This window comes from Saccoglossus kowalevskii, chromosome 9 (assembly GCF_978046115.1).
Source record: "Saccoglossus kowalevskii chromosome 9, keSacKowa6.1, whole genome shotgun sequence".
Lineage (NCBI taxonomy): Eukaryota > Metazoa > Hemichordata > Enteropneusta > Harrimaniidae > Saccoglossus > Saccoglossus kowalevskii.
This window is the reverse complement of record NC_140649.1, coordinates 19,723,715-19,743,274: the sequence shown is the minus strand read 5'-3', so window position 1 is coordinate 19,743,274 and position 19,560 is coordinate 19,723,715. Positions and strand designations below refer to the sequence as shown.

General features: G+C 37.6%; 2 protein-coding genes across 2 annotated transcripts; both read right to left on the bottom strand.

Moving 5' to 3' along the window:
- Nucleotides 1-2,968: 2,968 nt before the first annotated feature.
- On the bottom strand, nucleotides 2,969-14,801 carry LOC100374843 (uncharacterized). Its single transcript, XM_006820609.3, has 8 exons — nucleotides 14,459-14,801; nucleotides 10,591-10,698; nucleotides 6,488-6,607; nucleotides 6,026-6,217; nucleotides 5,349-5,431; nucleotides 4,929-4,981; nucleotides 4,307-4,456; nucleotides 2,969-3,403 (listed from the first exon to the last, which is right to left on the bottom strand). The coding sequence occupies exons 1-8, from the start codon at nucleotides 14,799-14,801 to the stop codon at nucleotides 3,160-3,162; spliced, it is 1,293 nt and encodes a 430-aa protein (XP_006820672.3). The 3' UTR covers nucleotides 2,969-3,159.
- Nucleotides 14,802-15,916: 1,115 nt separating this feature from the next.
- Nucleotides 15,917-18,399, bottom strand: LOC102809497 (acid-sensing ion channel 4-B-like). The gene is made up of 5 exons (XM_085503982.1): nucleotides 18,394-18,399; nucleotides 17,719-17,801; nucleotides 17,314-17,389; nucleotides 16,498-16,638; nucleotides 15,917-15,955 (listed from the first exon to the last, which is right to left on the bottom strand). Exons 1-5 carry the CDS (start codon nucleotides 18,397-18,399, stop codon nucleotides 15,917-15,919), a joined length of 345 nt encoding a protein of 114 aa, XP_085360108.1.
- Nucleotides 18,400-19,560: the final 1,161 nt, after the last annotated feature.

The following is a 19,560-nucleotide window of genomic DNA, read 5'->3' as shown; positions in this document are numbered from 1 at the left end:
ATATCTGCAAACCAATACAGTCACGGTATTGCTAAGATCATAATTGTGTTTCGTTTGTTTGTTTTTTACAACAAAAAACATTTCTGCTACACATGTCGCGAAAACTAACTGTCGACAATGTAACTAGTTGTCTCTTCTGCTGGACGTTTTCTCCCAGAATAAAATCATGTACGTACGCACGTCACTGAACTCTTATTATTATTTTTTTTATTCCCGCTTTAAATTACGGCATGATCTAATATAGTTCTCGGACTTCAAGATCAAATAACGCATGCAATAAAAAAAGATATATAACAAGGGGTGGAATGGACCCCACAAACGTTACCTACTCGAGACTGTGTGTTTGTTTGTTGACTGGCGACAGCTAAATATATAATATTGCTGGTTGATGACGCTGTAGTGTCACAAAGATACATGGTACCAGGGTGTGTTGCGTCAGACAAATACGTGGGCTTCATACCACCCTGTCACTGTCAGGTGAGCCGTATATGGGTTATCACTGATACTGACAAATAGGAGATAATATTATCCCTGAGTTGTCCCAAGGACGAAGAAGATAATATTATCCCTGAGTTGTCCCAAGGACGAAGAAGATAATATTATCCCTGAGTTGTCCCAAGGACGAAGAAGATAATATTATCCCTGAGTTGTCCCAAGGACGAAGAAGATAATATTATCCCTGAGTTGTTTCAAGGACGAAGAAGATAATATTATCCCTGAGTTGTCCCAAGGACGAAGAAGATAATATTATCCCTGAGTTGTCCCAAGGACGAAGAAGATAATATTATCCCTGAGTTGTCCCAAGGACGAAGAAGATAATATTATCCCTGAGTTGTCCCAAGGACGAAGAAGATAATATCATCCCTGAGTTGTCCCAAGGACGAAGAAGATAATATTATCCCTGAGTTGTCCCAAGGACGAAGAAGATAATAATATCCCTGAGTTGTCCCAAGGACGAAGAAGATAATATCATCCCTGAGTTGTCCCAAGGACGAAGAAGATAATATTATCCCTGAGTTGTCCCAAGGACGAAGAAGATAATATTATCCCTGAGTTGTCCCAAGGACGAAGAAGATAATATTATCCCTGAGTTGTCCCAAGGACGAAGAAGATAATATTATCCCTGAGTTGTCCCAAGGACGAAGAAGATAATATTATCCCTGAGTTGTCCCAACAACAAGGGAGATAAGATTATCTCTGAGTTGAACGAAGGGGGATAGTATTATCCCTAAGTGGTTCCAAGGAAAGACAATATAATATTATCCCTGAACGCCCCAAAAAGAAATAATATTATCCCATAGTGGCCCCAACATCAAGAGGGTTAATATTATCCGAGTTGTCGCAGTAATGTAGTGATTTTTAAAATGTTGGTAATTGTGATCAAATTGTGCTCTTTTGATTATTTTTACATCTTCTTCCGGTTAAGTGAAATATTCATGTTCATAATAACTACAGAAAACACTGCTAGAAAACACTGTTATACATGTATGTAACATTTACATGACGTGGGATGTGGGTCACAATAAACATAAATATTGGGCTTGGCAATAATATCGTTTAATATAAAACAAATCAGGGCCTCCCAAAATATTGATAGATTTACGACACGTGGGATTACAATAAATACTAGTTGCATTTATGTCATACTTGAGCCAAGCTAAAGTGGCAAAACTTGGCATATAAGTATCAAAGTTAAATTTTCACACTTTTGGCGGGACGTAACATTCCAGCTGATCGTCAAATAATTTCCAAAACACAAAGGAAGCACCGAAGAATCTCAAGGCTAGCTTAGAACTTAGTCGGACTATGTAGCACGAGCGTAGTTCGTCTTGACGTTTTCGAGTGACAAAACAGGTGTCACTCTGTGATAGGTATTTGGTGCAAGATGATATTCTAACCCAATGTTAACAACAATACTAACAGCTGTGTGTATTTCACACGCTCTGTGCCAGTGGGATACGTACACCTGATTGCCGGACAATCTACGAGTACGAGTGTTTACTCAAATTTCCGGCCAGATTTACATATGATAACACAGAATACATATGTGTGCCCTACTTATTGAATATAGGCATATTGAGAAAACAATGTTTTTTTTTTCTATACCTAGTATCTTCATTTGAAGCTTAGAAGCAGGCAGATTTGTTACTGTTGTCCAGCCACTTTAAATATATATATGGTTCCTTTGATCGTTACCCCTTACTTTGATAACTGTGGCAATTCTAGGGCTAACTCTATATATTCGTGGGTAATTACAGGTGAAAATGCTGGTCTATTTGATTGGCTGTCGTAAAATAAAATCAAAAACTTTGCAAAACAGCTTTTGGGATAAAATCTAGTAGCCCTGGTTTGTTTGACCACAAGGTGTAGTAAAAATATTGTATTAAAAAATATTTAGTTTGTCTGTTATCCGCCGCCTGCTGTATAGTGAATTCTTCTACTTGTCAATTGCCTTCGCCACCTACATAAATAATAACATTTACTCGGTAAGCAACACACATTTATTTCTACTGTACATTTAGAGTAAATTAAATTAAATTAAATCATTCTGTTGCGTAATTTGTGTATAGGAAACATTATTTTGTTGTACCAAAAGACTATACATGTCCGGTCCTGTTTATACATTTCACTGTATTTTGAGGTGAATCAATCATTTTCACGTTTTACACGCCTGCGTCTTTACTACTAGATTCGTGAATATATTCATTCCTGATATAATTATATATGTATGCGTAGGTTGTATAAGTAAGATATGTTATGAGGCTGTTACCAGGCTAGCGCTAGAGGAACTGATAGATAACTAAACAATGGATACAATGGTTACCAGTCTTGTCAACAGGTTGTTTGAATTGGTTAGGCAAAGACAGGGCGCAACGCATGCGACCTCATCAGGCTATTACATATGTTACAATCCCTGGGCGCCTTCAATCGTTATAAATTGTTTGAATTCAAACAAATACTGACTGTAAAATACTAAATCATATGTGTATTTTTTTATTTGGATATTATATGATGATTGTTTACCTTGAGATAAAAACAAACAAAAATAGAGGAATCGAATTAATATCATATTTCTTATGCAAACAAAACAACTGTGTTGACAGCTTAAACACCGATTTCACCATCGTGGAGTTACAGCACCCACTAGACCAATCATGGTTACGGGGCAAATGTCATGATGTGGAGCTCGTCCTGGGAGTATGCCGGAATGAACAATTCCTCATAGTTATCCCCGTCCACATCCTTCACACTGACAGTGCCTACAATTCCCTCCGCCGCGAAAATACTATCATATGCGTAGTTCCAATTACTGGGATCTTTGTCGTCCTCGGCGGTGAACAGATAGACATTGCCGTCGTCGTCTCCTGATAGAATGATCTCTGGTTTAACGTATGAAGGTTTGCTGTTGAGTAAAGAGATATCAAAATTCATAAACGTTATTGACTTGAGATCATTTGTATCTCCTAACGGTTCATCATTTTAGCCCAAACCCACTGTCACAAGTTGCCGTCTATGGGCAGCACAATGGTGTAATCTACTATATTTTTAATGCTAATTAATCATCTTGTGTCAAAAATCTAGCAATTTGGTATAGTAATTCCCTTTTTAATGTGTATTGCCAGTTACGCAATTACAGTCCGATGTAGTTATTATAATAAGAGGAGAGACGACGCTATAGTTCATTACCATTGTTTCATTGCCTCGAGTTTGAAAAAAAAATCGCAAAGATTATTTTTCTAATTGAATTGAATCAAACTAACTCTATATTTAAAATACATTGGTATCGCTTTTTTCTAAAAAAAAAAAAAAATAGACCCATAATCCCACTATTTTTTTCGTAATATACAATCTATTCGCAAAATATGAAAACATTCTAAATACTTTTGTGAAACTGTATAGAATAACCTTAATATACATTCGTTGCTAATGGCATCCGAGGTCCCACTGACAGCAAAATTTCGGGAGACAATGAAACACTATACCCTGATATGAGGGGCAAAAGCAAGTCTCGCGGCTCTATTGTTCTCTACGAGATCTCGACAGCAATTTGCATCTAAAGTTCTCATCAACCAATCAGAACTGTGTTATAGGCCTGGGTGTGATTTGTGTAATCATTTCGATTAGAGGTGATATAGCCCGGTGACGGTAGATAAAACAGACTGAACACACACTGGTTCCCCACAGTCTGAGTTGCCGATAATGGTAGGGATGAACCATGAGAAAGTCTTCCATGATTTTCTGTACATTTATTTTTTTAGCTCTGCCACCGCCCCAGGAGTTTCTAATGGTTCTCCTCCTAAGTTACCTTTTCGGATAAAACGACACTGGTGATCCCGGAGAACCGGAACCTTGTAGAGGAACACCGTCAAATCCATCTCCGAGCGTATGCGGCTTATACTCATCAACACGGAAGTCGGCAGGGATCTCGAACGCCATTAACGAACCATTTGATTGCCTATTCGAAAAAAAACAAAAAAAACAGATTATGATGCCAAATGAACAAAATAATAACGCAAATATGTAACCTATAACAATATATGAAATATTAACATGAACTACCGGAACATACAATACACATACGACTTGATTTCGCAGTTGTTTTGTTTCTCATGTTTTGGTGTACCAGGGACGTTGAGGAATGTCGCATTATGCTATCATAATATAAGCCATATTTCATGTTTAGGACTACGTGAGTGAGCTGTACGACGAACGTGTTTCGTTCATATTGGCATGTTCAATCCCATATAGTAGCCAATTGCAAGGGCGAATACAGAATGTTCGGTTGGGGCGCCCTTTACATTGACGTCATTGTGTCATTGCGTTGTGTATTTCTTGTGTATGAGTAATGACGGTTTAAGGCGTGGCACAAACCGCGCCCCTCTAAAACCCCCAATTTATGGCGCCTATTGATCATAAATATCATTTACCTGTTCACACTCACTAACAAATCTAAGTTTCCATCAGCATTTAAATCTACAACCTGAAAGATAAAGTTCGAGTTACTAAATGTGGACATCAAATAGCGTAACAAATACTATTGTACATGTACGTAACTCGAATTTCGGCAAACTGTTATTTAAAGTTCGAGTTAGTAACATCTACACTGTAGTTATAATTTTGGTGTAGTTTTGCAAAAGTGAACGTGGCCTCTAAAATATCAGCTGGTCCGTAACTCGAACAATTCAGCTTCGCTACATAACAAAAATTGACACAAACAAAGCACAAATGTCACAAAGCAGCGAGCGCTTCAATTTCGTCTAAGCATTTGTATGCGTCACAGTGGGTTTCCATATCGCATGACACAACGAGACGCTCGTGGCACTTATATGATATGTATCATGACTTACCTCAAGGTCAAAATAATTACCGCGGTCCTTATCGATAACTCGGTGATAAATCTTAGATGGGTCGTTCCATAATCCGTTTTCATCTACAAGAAATACAATTTATAATTAATAAATTATATAAATTAATAAATTATAGGATAACAATTTGTTTAATCTATTTATTTTAATTTGCACATTGATGATTGCGATCGGATTATAGGTTTACTATCAAAAGCCGAAAATGTGGAACCTATTACAGCCTATTATTGAAATCTGCCGAGAATATAACATATATAGCCACACCTTCTTTTGAGGAAAATAAAATATTTTTGTGTGTCTATTTATTTATAAATATCTAAGTATTAAAAATAGCTTTATGTATGGAGTTGTTATACACGCACAACAGCTGTATGGAATTATTCCCTCGGATGCTTGTAGATTTGTGAGGATCATTGGTTTTATTGGATCCGTTCAGGCATGTTTTATATGCGTTTCAATCCGCATCAAGCCAATGCATATTTGCAATTTCAAGATCAGTTTGTACAAAAGCGTTTGGTTTAAAACTTGGTTTGAATATGGAGGTCACCTCCATGGTTTAAATGTTCATGCGTCAAGTGCATATCAGCATACAGGTAAAAGACATTTATCTTTTACCTCCATGATATCAATTTATTAGTCATTCTAGATAATTACATTACCTTCCGTCCACGTGACTGTTAGAAGCTGCGTAAAGTATTGTGTGGAAATGATGGCAGTTCTCGTAGATCCGCCGGGTACCGGAAGTTCATGAATTCTGAAGAAGATATCGGGACCGTCGACAATATGATGTGACTTCCATATCTGCTTATGAGGATCCCCCTCAGATGGATGTTCGTACCACATCAGAGCATCTGACGGTGACACATGCAAGTTATTAGACGATTGACAGAAAAGCTAGGCTGTTCCGAAACTAATTGTCGGAATTGACCTTTAACGTAACCTTTATTTCGCCCTCAAAATTTGTTAAAATCTTTCTCGTCATCGCGTCCGTTGTAATATATTTTGGTACAGCCAACGTGATTACGGTTTCTTTATTTCATACGTCACATGATGTAAAAATGAAAGTACACCGACCAACCTGCAACTCGGAAAACATGGATCAGTTGTCATGTAGTACTTACGGTTAGTTACATTGCATCGGGCCGAAACTATATCAATCAATCCATCGCCGTTCATGTCAAGAAAATCCGCTCTATGAAAGTACCAAGGCACCGGGTCGTCTGTCACGAATACCGTTGTGGCTAGCGTTAGAAAAAAGGATATTTTGGTGAGAGAATAAAAGCATGTGGTCTTGTCATTTTAGCAGGAAGCGACGTAAAACCGAGTTACAATCAAAGCAAGGTCAAAACGCAAATACCATTCAAGGGAATGTTGTTACAAACAACCTCAAAGTTGACCCATATTAAACAATGATACAATGTGTTTTTAAAGAAAACAGTCACAACAAAATGATTTTTGTTTTAGGTGTGTGACATTTTCAGCTGTTACTTATCCATACGCATATCCCTCTGCTTGCATGCACATTATTTTACGCTGCTCGATTGTAATTCAGCGCGGGATAACTTATGGAAGTCTTTGCAGTGAGCTACACTCTTTTTTATTCAGGGTATTTGTATACCACTATTTCTGGTAGTGGTCATGTGTTTTAACCCTATTCTTGGCCTTATGTTTTTATGTAGATGTGACAGTAGTTGTCACACAGAGAAATAACTCCAAACTGGCGACCACGGCATTAAATCGCTTATATATACGCTTTTACGTTTCCGGGCATCCCCAAAAATTTGCATAAGAAACTTGCACTGCTGTCATGAATTTGTTTATGCGTATCTGTTAACCGACTTAATTAGTTGATTACGAGCGAATTGCTGTGTTATGTCTGTCATCGTTTAGGCCTATTTGAAGTTTTGGACGGAACTTGGCTCAGTGATTTGGAACTAATTACGAGATAACCGTCGCTATTCTGACTAAGATTTTGACAGTTGGTATTCATAGTTATTAATGTAGTGAACGATTAATCAAAAGATATGACGTATTCAGTACTTAGTGTGATTGGCTTTATGATTGAAGGTTACGCCCTAGAGTCTTTTTACTGTTTTGTAATTGGTTAGAGTTTCGAAAATGAATAAAGAGAGTTTGAGTTGGTCTTGGGGAACACAGCACGATAGACGCAGTCTAGAGCAGTCCTGGAGAGCCTTGGGGCGAGTGTTGACGCAGTCTAAAAGAGTCTTGGGTCAGCCTTGCGATAGTCTTGGGGATTTTTCCCCAGGGCGCTGTGTCTTATAGAGTGCTCGATTGACCGACTAAGAGGAGAGCTGAAACGTATTTCAGAATCGTTGTGTGTGACTTATTTGACTGTAAAGTATAAGTGACTTTCCTGATCCCGTACCTCAAGGGGACGCGATAGAGAGACGAGACGAGATTCCCCCTGACACGTGTGGAGAACCCCGTGAGAAGGATTTTACCCCTGATACGTGAGTGGAGATCCCGGGCAGGTGTTTAACACATATTGACCTCCTGTGAAGAAAAGTGAAATGGTGAAGAGGTGTCTTTCTTGTGAACCGAACTAACTGGCTCGATGGCAGTTGACCGCGCTTGACGACTAACACCGTTAACAGTATGGCACCGATGTACAACGCTGAAGAAATGAAGATTTCAGAGCCCCTTCGGAAGGATGAGTATCGTATAGGACAGTATAATTAAGAATTGAGCGACATTAAAGACAAGAAGAAGAAGAAAAAGAACGACCCGGACTAACGCGATGACAAGAGGAGACGCTTATAGACTTTAATTAGAACTTTAGCTATCTGTGTATTGCTTAGAGAACCGCTCGTTGGACACTGTAACTGACACTGTGTAACTCAGGACGTTGAACTCTTTTCCACAATCCCAACACTATTGCTCAGTAATGTAATGTATTGCTGTTTTTTTCTATTGTTTTTACCGTTTTTTTGTGATGTCGAATTGTATGTTATGTAAGCGCCCAGATCTTTGATTTAAAATGATATTTGGTGACGTTCGAGGTCCTTTATAACGATTTAAGCGCACCTCAGTGGACAGGTATTTGCAACACAGTGTTTTGAGTTTTGTGAAGTTTTATGGTGTTTTAATGAGTTTATGAGTAAGGGATTATGATGGGGAAAGTAATGCCCCAATGAGTTTTTTTTAAAAGTTTTGAGATTTGTCGATGTACAGAGATACCGACGTTTTAAGAGTTGTTTTTGTTTATGTGTTGTTTTCCGGAATACTTCTGACGCTTTTTGAGTTGATAGCACCTTTGTAACGTTTTTAATGTCTTTTTGAAGTGAGGGTTTGGTGCGCTTATATACGTATTGTTTGATAACGCAAGCTTTTGTTCATGATTGACAGGATTATATGTAACTTAGTAGTTTCTATCGTTTTAGCCTATTTCCGTCTTAATTGCCAGAGGAGTAATGTGTTATGATAGCTTTGTCTTTGCATTCTGTTTCCACGCCGTATGACTTGTGTTTAGATTAACGACTTGTGAGTTCAGTTGAAGTTTATAAGCGTATATGACAGGAGTTTAATTAATAGCTTGTTTATTCATTGTGTATTAGTTACCGCTTTGCAATGCTTTAACCGAGAGACGCATCCCTGGTAATCACGTGATCATGCTGTCGACTGCAGCGATTGGCTGATCGCTTGGTTACACCGCCACGCCTTAGTTTTTTTTGACCTTTTGATGTAGAGTTTGTAACCTTAGTAACGAGAGACAGTGAAGCGAAGGGTTACCCTCAGCGGACCGTTTTGAGAAAAGTGAGTCGATTGGTAGCCTTTCCCTTGTTTTTGATTTATAACCGTTGATATTTGAGACTTTATAACCATTGTATTTAGACTTATAATCAGTTTATTAATTAGTGTGTTTTACTCTTTTGATTTATACCTTTTTATTAGTATTGTATTTAACCTGTATGACGATGAGTAGAGGACGGTATCTTTGATTTGTGAACGTGTTTGGATGAAGGGATGTGTCATGAATTTGTTTTTGCGTATCTGTTAACCGACTTAATTAGTTGATTACGAGCGAATTGCTGTGTTATGTCTGTCATCGTTTAGGCCTATTTGAAGTTTTGGACGGAACTTGGCTCAGTGATTTGGAACTAATTACGAGATAACCGTCGCTATTCTGACTAAGATTTTGACAGTTGGTATTCATAGTTATTAATGTAGTGAACGATTAATCAAAAGATATGACGTATTCAGTACTTAGTGTGATTGGCTTTATGATTGAAGGTTACGCCCTAGAGTCTTTTTACTGTTTTGTAATTGGTTAGAGTTTTGAAAATGAATAAAGAGAGTTTGAGTTGGTCTTGGGGAACACAGCATGATAGACGCAGTCTAGAGCAGTCCTGGAGAGCCTTGGGGCGAGTGTTGACGCAGTCTAAAAGAGTCTTGGGTCAGCCTTGCGATAGTCTTGGGGACTTTTCCCCAGGGCGCTGTGTCTTATAGAGTGCTCCACAGACCGACTAAGACGAGAGCTGAAACGTATTTCGTTGTGTGTGTCTTATTTGACTGTAAAGTTAAAGTGACTTTTCCGATCCCATACCTCAAGGGGACGAGATAGAGAGACGAGACGAGATTCCCCCCTGGCAAGTGTGGAGAACCCAGAGAGAAAAGAGAATTTTCCCCCTGATACTGCTACCGAATTATGATCCTGTATTAGAGTTCTGATCACCATCCGGGACGCTGTGTGCAGCGTGAAATGAGATTGGTTGTTAAGGATCTTTTAGGTAATGCTGAGTGGCCGAATTGATGGCACGCTTGCTTTGTTGCATGTGACTTTAGGCTGAGACTCGCATAACGCGCTGCTGTATTTCCAGATGATAGAGGAAATGTAAGCGAAAGAAGGTACTGTTTTATATCCACACATTTAAGGGAATGTCCAGCAAGTTTAAGGACACGAGATATTAGCTAGTGTTGCACTTGAGATACTGCACCTCCGTAATATGCGTATGTGAAAACAAGTTTGCCTTTTTAATGATTTTATGAACTGTCACTTGAATTTTCTAGAAAAATAAATTTTGATTTCTCCTTTAATCACCCAGAAGTCGTTTTCCTACGTTGGGTGAATGCGAATACTCACCTATGAAAACAGGGTTTATGTGTTTGTTGATGTATAGTAAATGACTTGGTCGTGCATACTAATTTGAAGTCAGCCATGTTTTCTTGTCCCTGAAAAAGAGTCAACTTATCAAATTGTACTTACCTGGTACGCCATATTGAAGACTTAATAGATGCACTGCGCCATCGTTCTTCGTCGGCACGAAAAACCCGGATGCTACCCACAGTACATCTGGCGTTCCAAACACTTCCTCTGAAAAAAAGGACACAACTATTTAGTTTTGTTTGTCAATGTTAGAAATGTGAAAATATAATTGCATTTTCTCTTTCAACCCGACTGTCGTTTTGAGGACTGAAGGAAATATGTTGTACTGGGAGTTATTCTGTAGTTAATTTAAATTTATTTATCACTATGGACACCATCATCTTTTTGGAGAAAAAAACGTGGAATATTTTCTCCCTAATTTTAAACTAAATAAACTAATTTGGTGGGGGGGGGGGGTCATTCACCAGCAAGAACGCACAGTAACAATAACAAAAGATTCAAGTTGTAAACAGCATCGTGGGGGGTCCAAGTCTCTGATTATGAAATTAAATGTGTATCTATATAATTTATCACTGACAGTTAGATTTAATAATACTTAAAGGGCGGCAGTCGTCGTGCCGCGTCCTGTTCGATATGGGACTCATAGCGACGTATACAACGCGTGTAAATTACATTGTTTATTTACATGAAATTCGAACACGCGCTGCGCGACGACCACCGCGCTTTAAAGAATAATTAATGAGGTCAAATGACAGGCAAGTTCACATTTCTATAATGCTGCACACAGCTAGCATCAATGCCATACACAATATGAATATCATTATATTGCACATTAACAATGTCAAGAATTATTTAAATTATTTTTACATTAAACTTTCATGGAATTAGACATGTAAATATGAACATAAACATATTCACAGATCTATTATGAAGTTCAGCAGTCATATTTTAACTGAAAAGTTACAAATAGCCCCAAGGAAGATTCGAACCCTAGACCTTCATGACGAACCCTATCATGACCACTAACATCAGTTTTTGTTTTGCTTCATAGCCAGTAGTGTAGAATCTAGAAGTTAGCATGTCCGTCCCACATAGTGAAGGTTATGTATTCGTATCCCCTCATCTATTTCAAAGACCAATGTAATTAAATATCAAAATGAAACAGTAACTGATAACATGGTCTCCAGCCTGAGCCACTATCAAGACTCTGTTATCTGATTCGTCTGCTTTACTGATCATGCACCCGGGGCATGCACTGATGTCAATGACTTACATGTCATACCCAACCATTCACATGCAAATACATCATAAAATATGTAGAACATGCATTTGCATATTAGTTTAACACGCATTTGCAGTGCATTCCATTGCACTGCACACACATATCAAACACTCCCTTGGTTGCAACATTTCGTTGAATGTGTATTGTAATTAATTAGAACAAGAACAATGCAATACACAAGTTTCCACTGCAAATAAGTGCAAGACCACCATCCCTGGTAGAGTGGGGGAAATGACGTCACGCAATATCCTGGTGGTGTCAAATCTTTACCATGTTATGTAAGCCAGGTTTCAGTGAGAAACACGAGTTGATTATTGTTATTTGTAATGAAGATTATAGATATCTCCGTTCTTCGCTCCGGGCTATTTATTAAAGCAGGGGGGGTCGTCACCTGCGCATGCGCGGGAATTCAGTCCCAAGCAACGATAACAATTCATGCTTAAAAACGCAAAGGCTCATGGGTAGACGCTTGTTCGTAAACTATTTATGACACGCTATGACCATCTGACGCATGAGCAGGTGATGACTCCCCCGCTTTAACTGTATGCGCATTGAAAAGCGATATTGGCATACTAGTATCACTATGTGAAGAGAATTATTCTGTATTGATTCATTATTTGGATAAGTAATGTAGGTCACCGTTAATAAAGTTGGGATACGATGCAAGACGATGTGATATAATATTTACAGTAACCAGTTGACAAATGGACTGCAGTGTACATCCACATCACTATGACCATCATGGCGTGAAGTAGGTGATAGAGTGACATACTTCATACGTTGGTGTGCGATATGTTGTATTGTTTTCTGGTTTGATTATTTCAGGACAAGATGTGATGTAAACCCGAATAGAACGAACAATACATGACCCTCCACGTCGACTACGTAATTTACAGATAAAACTGCCTTTCTCTGCGCGTATGACAGCCTCGATTAGAAATGAAAAAAAACGTTGATTACGTAACTGTAAAAATTGATTGCAGTTCACAATAGACGTGAAGACTGCCACCCTGATACCATTCATCCAGAGTACTCACACAATGTATGTCACGAACATTGAAATTCAGCATTACTAAAATGGCAACAGCAAACAACGCCCTCTCACGTATATTGTATATAAAGTGAAAGTTATGCCTTCTATTCGATATTCATACCTTACGCCCACCCTAAAAGTTGTACTGCCACCCAGGTAATATTCCCCAAGGGCAGTACTATCACATAAAATAGTCAAACCTCTGCCAGTAGACGGGGTAAACAAACACATTTTCTAGACCTATTTTGATAATTGGCTCCCGGACTAGATCGTCCCAATTCTAATATATATTCATTGCGTGTCATTCTGGTGTTTTGAAGAAGGAGCGGAACCTGCAGCTAGTATCACAGTTTTTGAAATCAGAAATAGGAGACTATAATCTAGAAATTAGTATACTGATATTTTCTTCGAAAACCCAGATTAGGGGGGGTTCAAAACATGTGTAGTGTCATGTCCTCCTTTATTTTTTAAACATCTTATTTTTGAAAGTACTGCAACATGTATAAAAGTCATCCATTCCAACAAAGTAACTAGACTTTGTATGTTCTTAAACTCCTGAGATTTTAAAATTGGGGTGCTTTTCTTTTCATCTGAATATTCTCCCAAATTTATTTATATAAGGGATGTTTTATTAGCAATTCTCGTGAAAGAGGGTGCATATTGAAAGTCAAGCACACGAGTGCGGTACCCATTTCCCAGGAGTACCACGTACCACATGGCGTTTCGTTCATCTATATGATTATGTTTTTCAGTATTCCGTTCTTTCGGCACGAGAGGCCACTGTCCGATCTGGATGCGCCGTTTCGAGGTTAATCGTCCATAGCCAAATAACTTCAGCGAATTCTTTACAGAACAATTCTCAACGAAATATAGAAACATCATACATATATACCCTAAGATGATGTCTATTGCAAAACAATTCAACCGACAACCAGTTGGACGCCACTTGTTCTTGCTGGTTTGAGTTCCACGCTTGATTTTATTGCGCTCAAAATTGTTCCATTTCAAACTGCGCATGCACACAAACACAGTTATTTTTCCGAAATGCATACTAATTAGATAAAAGTTATTGTAAACATTTTGCGCAATTTTGAGCAATTTTGAGCATGAGTACAAGAGTGAAATATTAATGAGTCTTTGCAGTTTCCATGGATTGCCGTAACATGCTGTGGATCATGTTAAACACCATTTGCAAGTCGCGTCTGTCTCTTGCTTTCAACGACGGTTATTTGTAATTAAGGTCCACGGTATTTCTTTCACAGTATTCTAGAAATATCTACCTTGCAGTGATCAATCGCGTGATCTTCATTTCATGCCATGACATGACACTTGCATATAATTATCATTTTTTTTATCACGCTCTGGCCTTATCTGATGTGTTTCTGACCTACAACCATTTGTCGCCCTCCTTGTGAACATGGTAACGCCCCAACATACGGTGTTTTCAGTATAATGTTCGATGTATAATTTTAGTAACGTGAGATTTTATTGATATTTGTATACGTAACATTTACATATATTTAGAATGGATCGATTTAGATAAAATAAAAGGAGCAACACTAATTACTAGTTATCTCTGTCCGAATCTGTTGATATGCTACGCACGCGGTAACCAAACTTCTATGAAACGTAAATGTAAAGAATATATCTACCTGGAACGAGGTTAATCTCGTTTGGATAGAGAATCTCATCCGTGACCAACTCTGTTGTTATGGCTGACACATTGTCTAGTTTGGCTGCCAAGTCGCGTACAGCATACACCTCATCGGTGGTATTTGGTTGTGTTTCGAAGGTTGTCACAAATAGGTCATACAAGCCAGGGGTGTCGGCCAAGTCAATGACGCTGGTAAAAGCTGGGTATTCTACTGTGAAGAATCCCAAGGTCCTCGCCTCTAAGTCCTGACAGAGAGCAGCGGATGGAACCAACGCGACGAGCAGTAAGAGGTTTATCATCATGTCTACTTTATAATGGAAATGAACATCCAACACTGTCATTGAGATTTATGTATGCTAATTTTATTTACCTAATACACACCATATGATATTCCAGTGACAATTCACATGAGAAATAATGCTCTGGGTTGATAAGTCATTGTTTACTGATATTGTATTATCATTAATAAAATTTAAATATAATTTGGTCTTAAGATAAACGACTGATACAAATAGGAAAAAAATGTCATTATTTTGTATTGCGAACAAATTCGTTCTTCTATTAATAACATACAACAAATCGTTGCAAAAAAATACTAGCATAATAAAATATTGTACGCTGTGCTTTCCAAAGACGCGATAGTACTCAAAATATTGTGAATACTGTAGAATGTGTATCTTACTTTCTGCTATATATATTCAATTATTTGTACTGTAAACAGAATGAACTTTTTCAATGAATATGTTAATTTTTTTTCTATACTTTACTATACTATACTTGAACACATACCAGTGCTACTTTTCCAGCACATGTTTCGATTTTGTTTTTCTCAACTTCAGATAATCTCAATGTACACGTTACAATGATATTCCACGTCATAGTCGTCGTGTATACTTTGCTGTATCTCTCGTAATGTGCTTCTAAGTATACACCTGTCCGACCCATTCGAATCGTGTATGAATCCGTCAACTGAGCTAGATGGTTTTCGTCAGTATGAACTACCTTTTCAAATATGTCTGCCAAGCAACTTGAAATATTGCGTAATCTTTCCATATTTAGAATTCGTATGCGGGATGTACATACTCCGTGTAATATCACACAAATAGGAAATAATACATAATATAATCCAAACACTGAAAAGAATTGTAGTAGTTCAACTATAATATTTTCATATTTGTATGCTTTTGAAATTATCAAAATGTACAACATGAACTATTAATTTAATTACTACATTACTGTTACATTATTGAATACAATATATGAATAATAAATTATTAAATATGATAAAACATTGCTATAACTGTCTAGTTAGATAAAACACATTATTATTTGTAGATTACAGTTATTGATATAAAACATGGATGTCATTTCAATCACATCGTACACGATCTACATTTGCGAAACGCATATATTAGGGCTGAAAATTGTTTACACAGAAATCGAATATTGCACAAGGTTAGGATGTTGGTGCGTAAGAGTCCGACCGTTCCCGCATCTGAAACAGGAAAACAATATCGCACATGAGAGATTAGATAGTGACAAATAAATGCTTAGCTTAACACATCTAATATGCACGAGGTTTGTCTGCCTGTTGATATAATATCGAGTCATACTACTGTAATGACTAACAACGAATGAAAGATTATATCTTTATTCCTTCTCGTTAACCACCTACCACAATGTCATTCGTTCGACAGTGTGTTGTTTGTGGTATACGTGTATAGATGGTTTGCTGGTTCGTTTTTTCGTTCCTTTGTTAGTTCGATCATTCATTCATTCATTCATTCACTCATTCATTCATTCATTCATTCATTCATTCATTCATTCATTCATTCATTCAAAAAGAAGAAATGTTTTTAGAGTGCCACTAAAACCAACAAATCACCATAAATCTCAACAAGTAAAAAAACCGCACCATTCAAGGAAAAGTTGAACAAAAATAGAAAATAGATATTTTCGTGTATCCAATCGCAAGGAAGAATCACACGACCAGACATAAATATGATTGACTTGCCACGTTTGGCTCTGCGTGCCTACTTTTTTGCTCGTCTTGCTTGCAGGTTTAATCAGTATGCCGCACAGTGACAAGATGAACTCCACAAACTCCATGATGCTTATGACGGACATACCGAGGAAAAGACCCATAGTTCCTCCAAGATCTCCCAACATGTTCTCCTCCTGAAATAAAAGTACAGACCGAATTTTGGTCGTCATGATAGTTGACGCTACACTCCGGAAATAACCGTAAACACTGAGCTAGATTTGGTTAGTAACGAGGGTAAGTAAATTTATCAAAGTCCCCAATCAGTTGCTGACGACGGTCCTGGTTGCTTCGTTATTGGTTTCTATGAACTTAATTTACGTTTGAAGAATCTCAAAGATGTAATATGTGTGAAAACATATACATGTTCATGGACCTCTAAACACATAGGTCCATGATATGTTTAATATTGTTTGTTATTGCATGTTGATGACCAAATTATGATATACAGAAAACTAAAACATTGCCATGAAAAGTGAACACTAATTCGATTTTAAAAGTTTGGCTCTATGGCGAATCCAAAAGTTGAATCAGGATGAAATGTGGGAGAATTACTTTCTCGATCGGTTCAGCGTTGAAACTCAAACTGTCGTCCCATTCGGCTTCTCGCGTGACCTTATATATCTAAATTTGGTTTGAACCATAACATCGAATAACAATGTTCATTTTCTTAACGCAGGGATTTAATACAGCAGAAACATCGGATGTTAGCGACAGGATTTCAGCACATCAGAAAGTTCCGGCGCGCAACTAATTGTTAATTGAAACAGATTGATCATTATCTTTAATAATATGTATCAAATATAGCATACCTGGTAAGCTTTGACCTCAGTGATTGTTTCCACATTCAAATCCTCAAAATATACCTGTACCTTTGCAAAGTTTCTCCTGCGTAAGACAGAATAGTTTAATTGATTATTTATGCAAATTACATAGTTCTTATGCACATATTTGAAAATAATTGTAACCCGGTTCAAACACCACCAGGTTTGGTTGGATATCGACGCTGGAAACCTATGAATAGGTTCTCTATTATGCTCCAATCAGTGATAATTTAGAATGTAAGCTATTATGAAGGTTGCAGTGCTCTGCCTATTGTCATTCTTCAAATAACGTCACCGCGTATTTAAACAAACTTTATAAGTATATTGTATACATTTAATATTCATCCCACTAAAGTACAATGATCGTTAATATAAAAATACACCAGTAGTTACTTAATTGAGTCCAGTTCTTTCATTACTTTCATGAACTCAGCAGTTGTGGTGTTTTTTCCAGCTGTTTTATTTAGTAGATGGTTCTGTGAAAATACAAATAAAAAAATGAGTAGGACTTAGACGCAAACTGTCGTCAACTCGAAGATCTCGTTAGAGTGACAGTTCCACGAGTCTTGTTTTTTCACTCAACTAGTGTTCCATGTTCTCTCTCGTTAAGTAAGTAGAGCACTATTCCATTTTAATTACACAAATTAAAAGCGATAATTTTTCTACGTGGTATAATAACGGAGCTAGAATCATCAAGTGCTATTTACAACATAGAACTATGTTATTAATTTAACATTTAACCGCTTACACTTTGAAAAACAGATCGACACATATAACACAAAGAAAACGATTTCGTTTCTATGGTATGAACGGATAACAAATCGTCGTTATCGTTTTGATCTGTAGCCGTCAATTAATGAAGACTCTATTTTTGGGCTATTATACTATATAGACCACTTTCCCTGAATGTCGAAGATACGGCGTTTCGCATGCGCGCGCATACCGAATATGAGGATTAAAGGAACCATGTACGCATGTTATTGCGCTTGTGGATATATCAATCGACGTCTCTCAAGAAAAAAAACTCCTATTTATCAAATATCAGCAAGCTGACGTGTCTGTATTTGCCGCCATCATTATGGTATAAACATACGTTTTTCTGCACTTCAGCCACGCTACATTCAGGAAAGTGGTCTATTCTTAAAGACGAATGTCTTATGAGCTCTCTATCACAAGAGGGCGCGATGTATTCGTAGGAATATCAGAAATGTTGATAATATGGAGTCGATCTGAATCGGATACTTACAACGTAGAACTCAGACGGCCACTGCGAAACGGACGCCGTGGTTTCAAAAATTTCTTCGCTGGGAAGAGAAAGATAGAAGAAATGATGTCAATACAGCGACATCCCATCTGAAACTCAACGATCATACGCGTGTAAAACCGCTAATATTTTTGCAAGTGGACCCTAATGATTTGATTCCCCCAATGAAAAAGTAAGTTGTCAAGAAAAAAAATAGGGAAAAATACACACAATGTATATTGTTGCATCGTTTGCTCGGATTAACTATATAACGTAATGATGCCGTACCAAAATGTAAGATATATCTGGACTTACTAGCAAGAATCTAGGCAACCACAGTCTTCAGCAGTAGTTTCCGAATGAAAATGTGCGCGTACCAACTGACGACATTTCTCTGAAGAATGTTAAATATGCCTTGTCAGTACACAACACTAATTAAAAGTTAGAGCAATAATATTAATAATAATAGACCAAATATAATACTATGAGGTTATTACGAGGATACCTCAATGTATGCACGAAGACAGTACTGTGACGGCGTACTGTCTTCGTGCATACTTTGAGGTATCCTCGTAACAACTTTATTATTATACATCTTTTCCTTCCAATGATACATCTGAGAATGCCGAAATCCAAAAAGTTTAGAACACAATAAGCGAACTTCTTTGTTTGGAGACCGGTCAAACCCTGGTGGCAGTCATGTTTGTTTTTATTATTAGAGGACGCTTGCGTGTAATCATACCATATTTGGAATTCGCATTTCCTAATATGGTAGGAAGAAAATACCCAGTAAAATTCCAAGCTAAAACGTTATGGTGGGTTGTTCAGTAGAATAAGCAAACTGTTTGGTCAATGATCACACTAGCATTCAACTAGGCTCTCATCGGACAAATACGCCAGTCCCACGCATTGTGGTATGAGACTGTCACTGTCCTTAGAAACACATAGTGAGCCAATGATGTTTAGCGACGGTCTAATAATGGTCGGAGTAT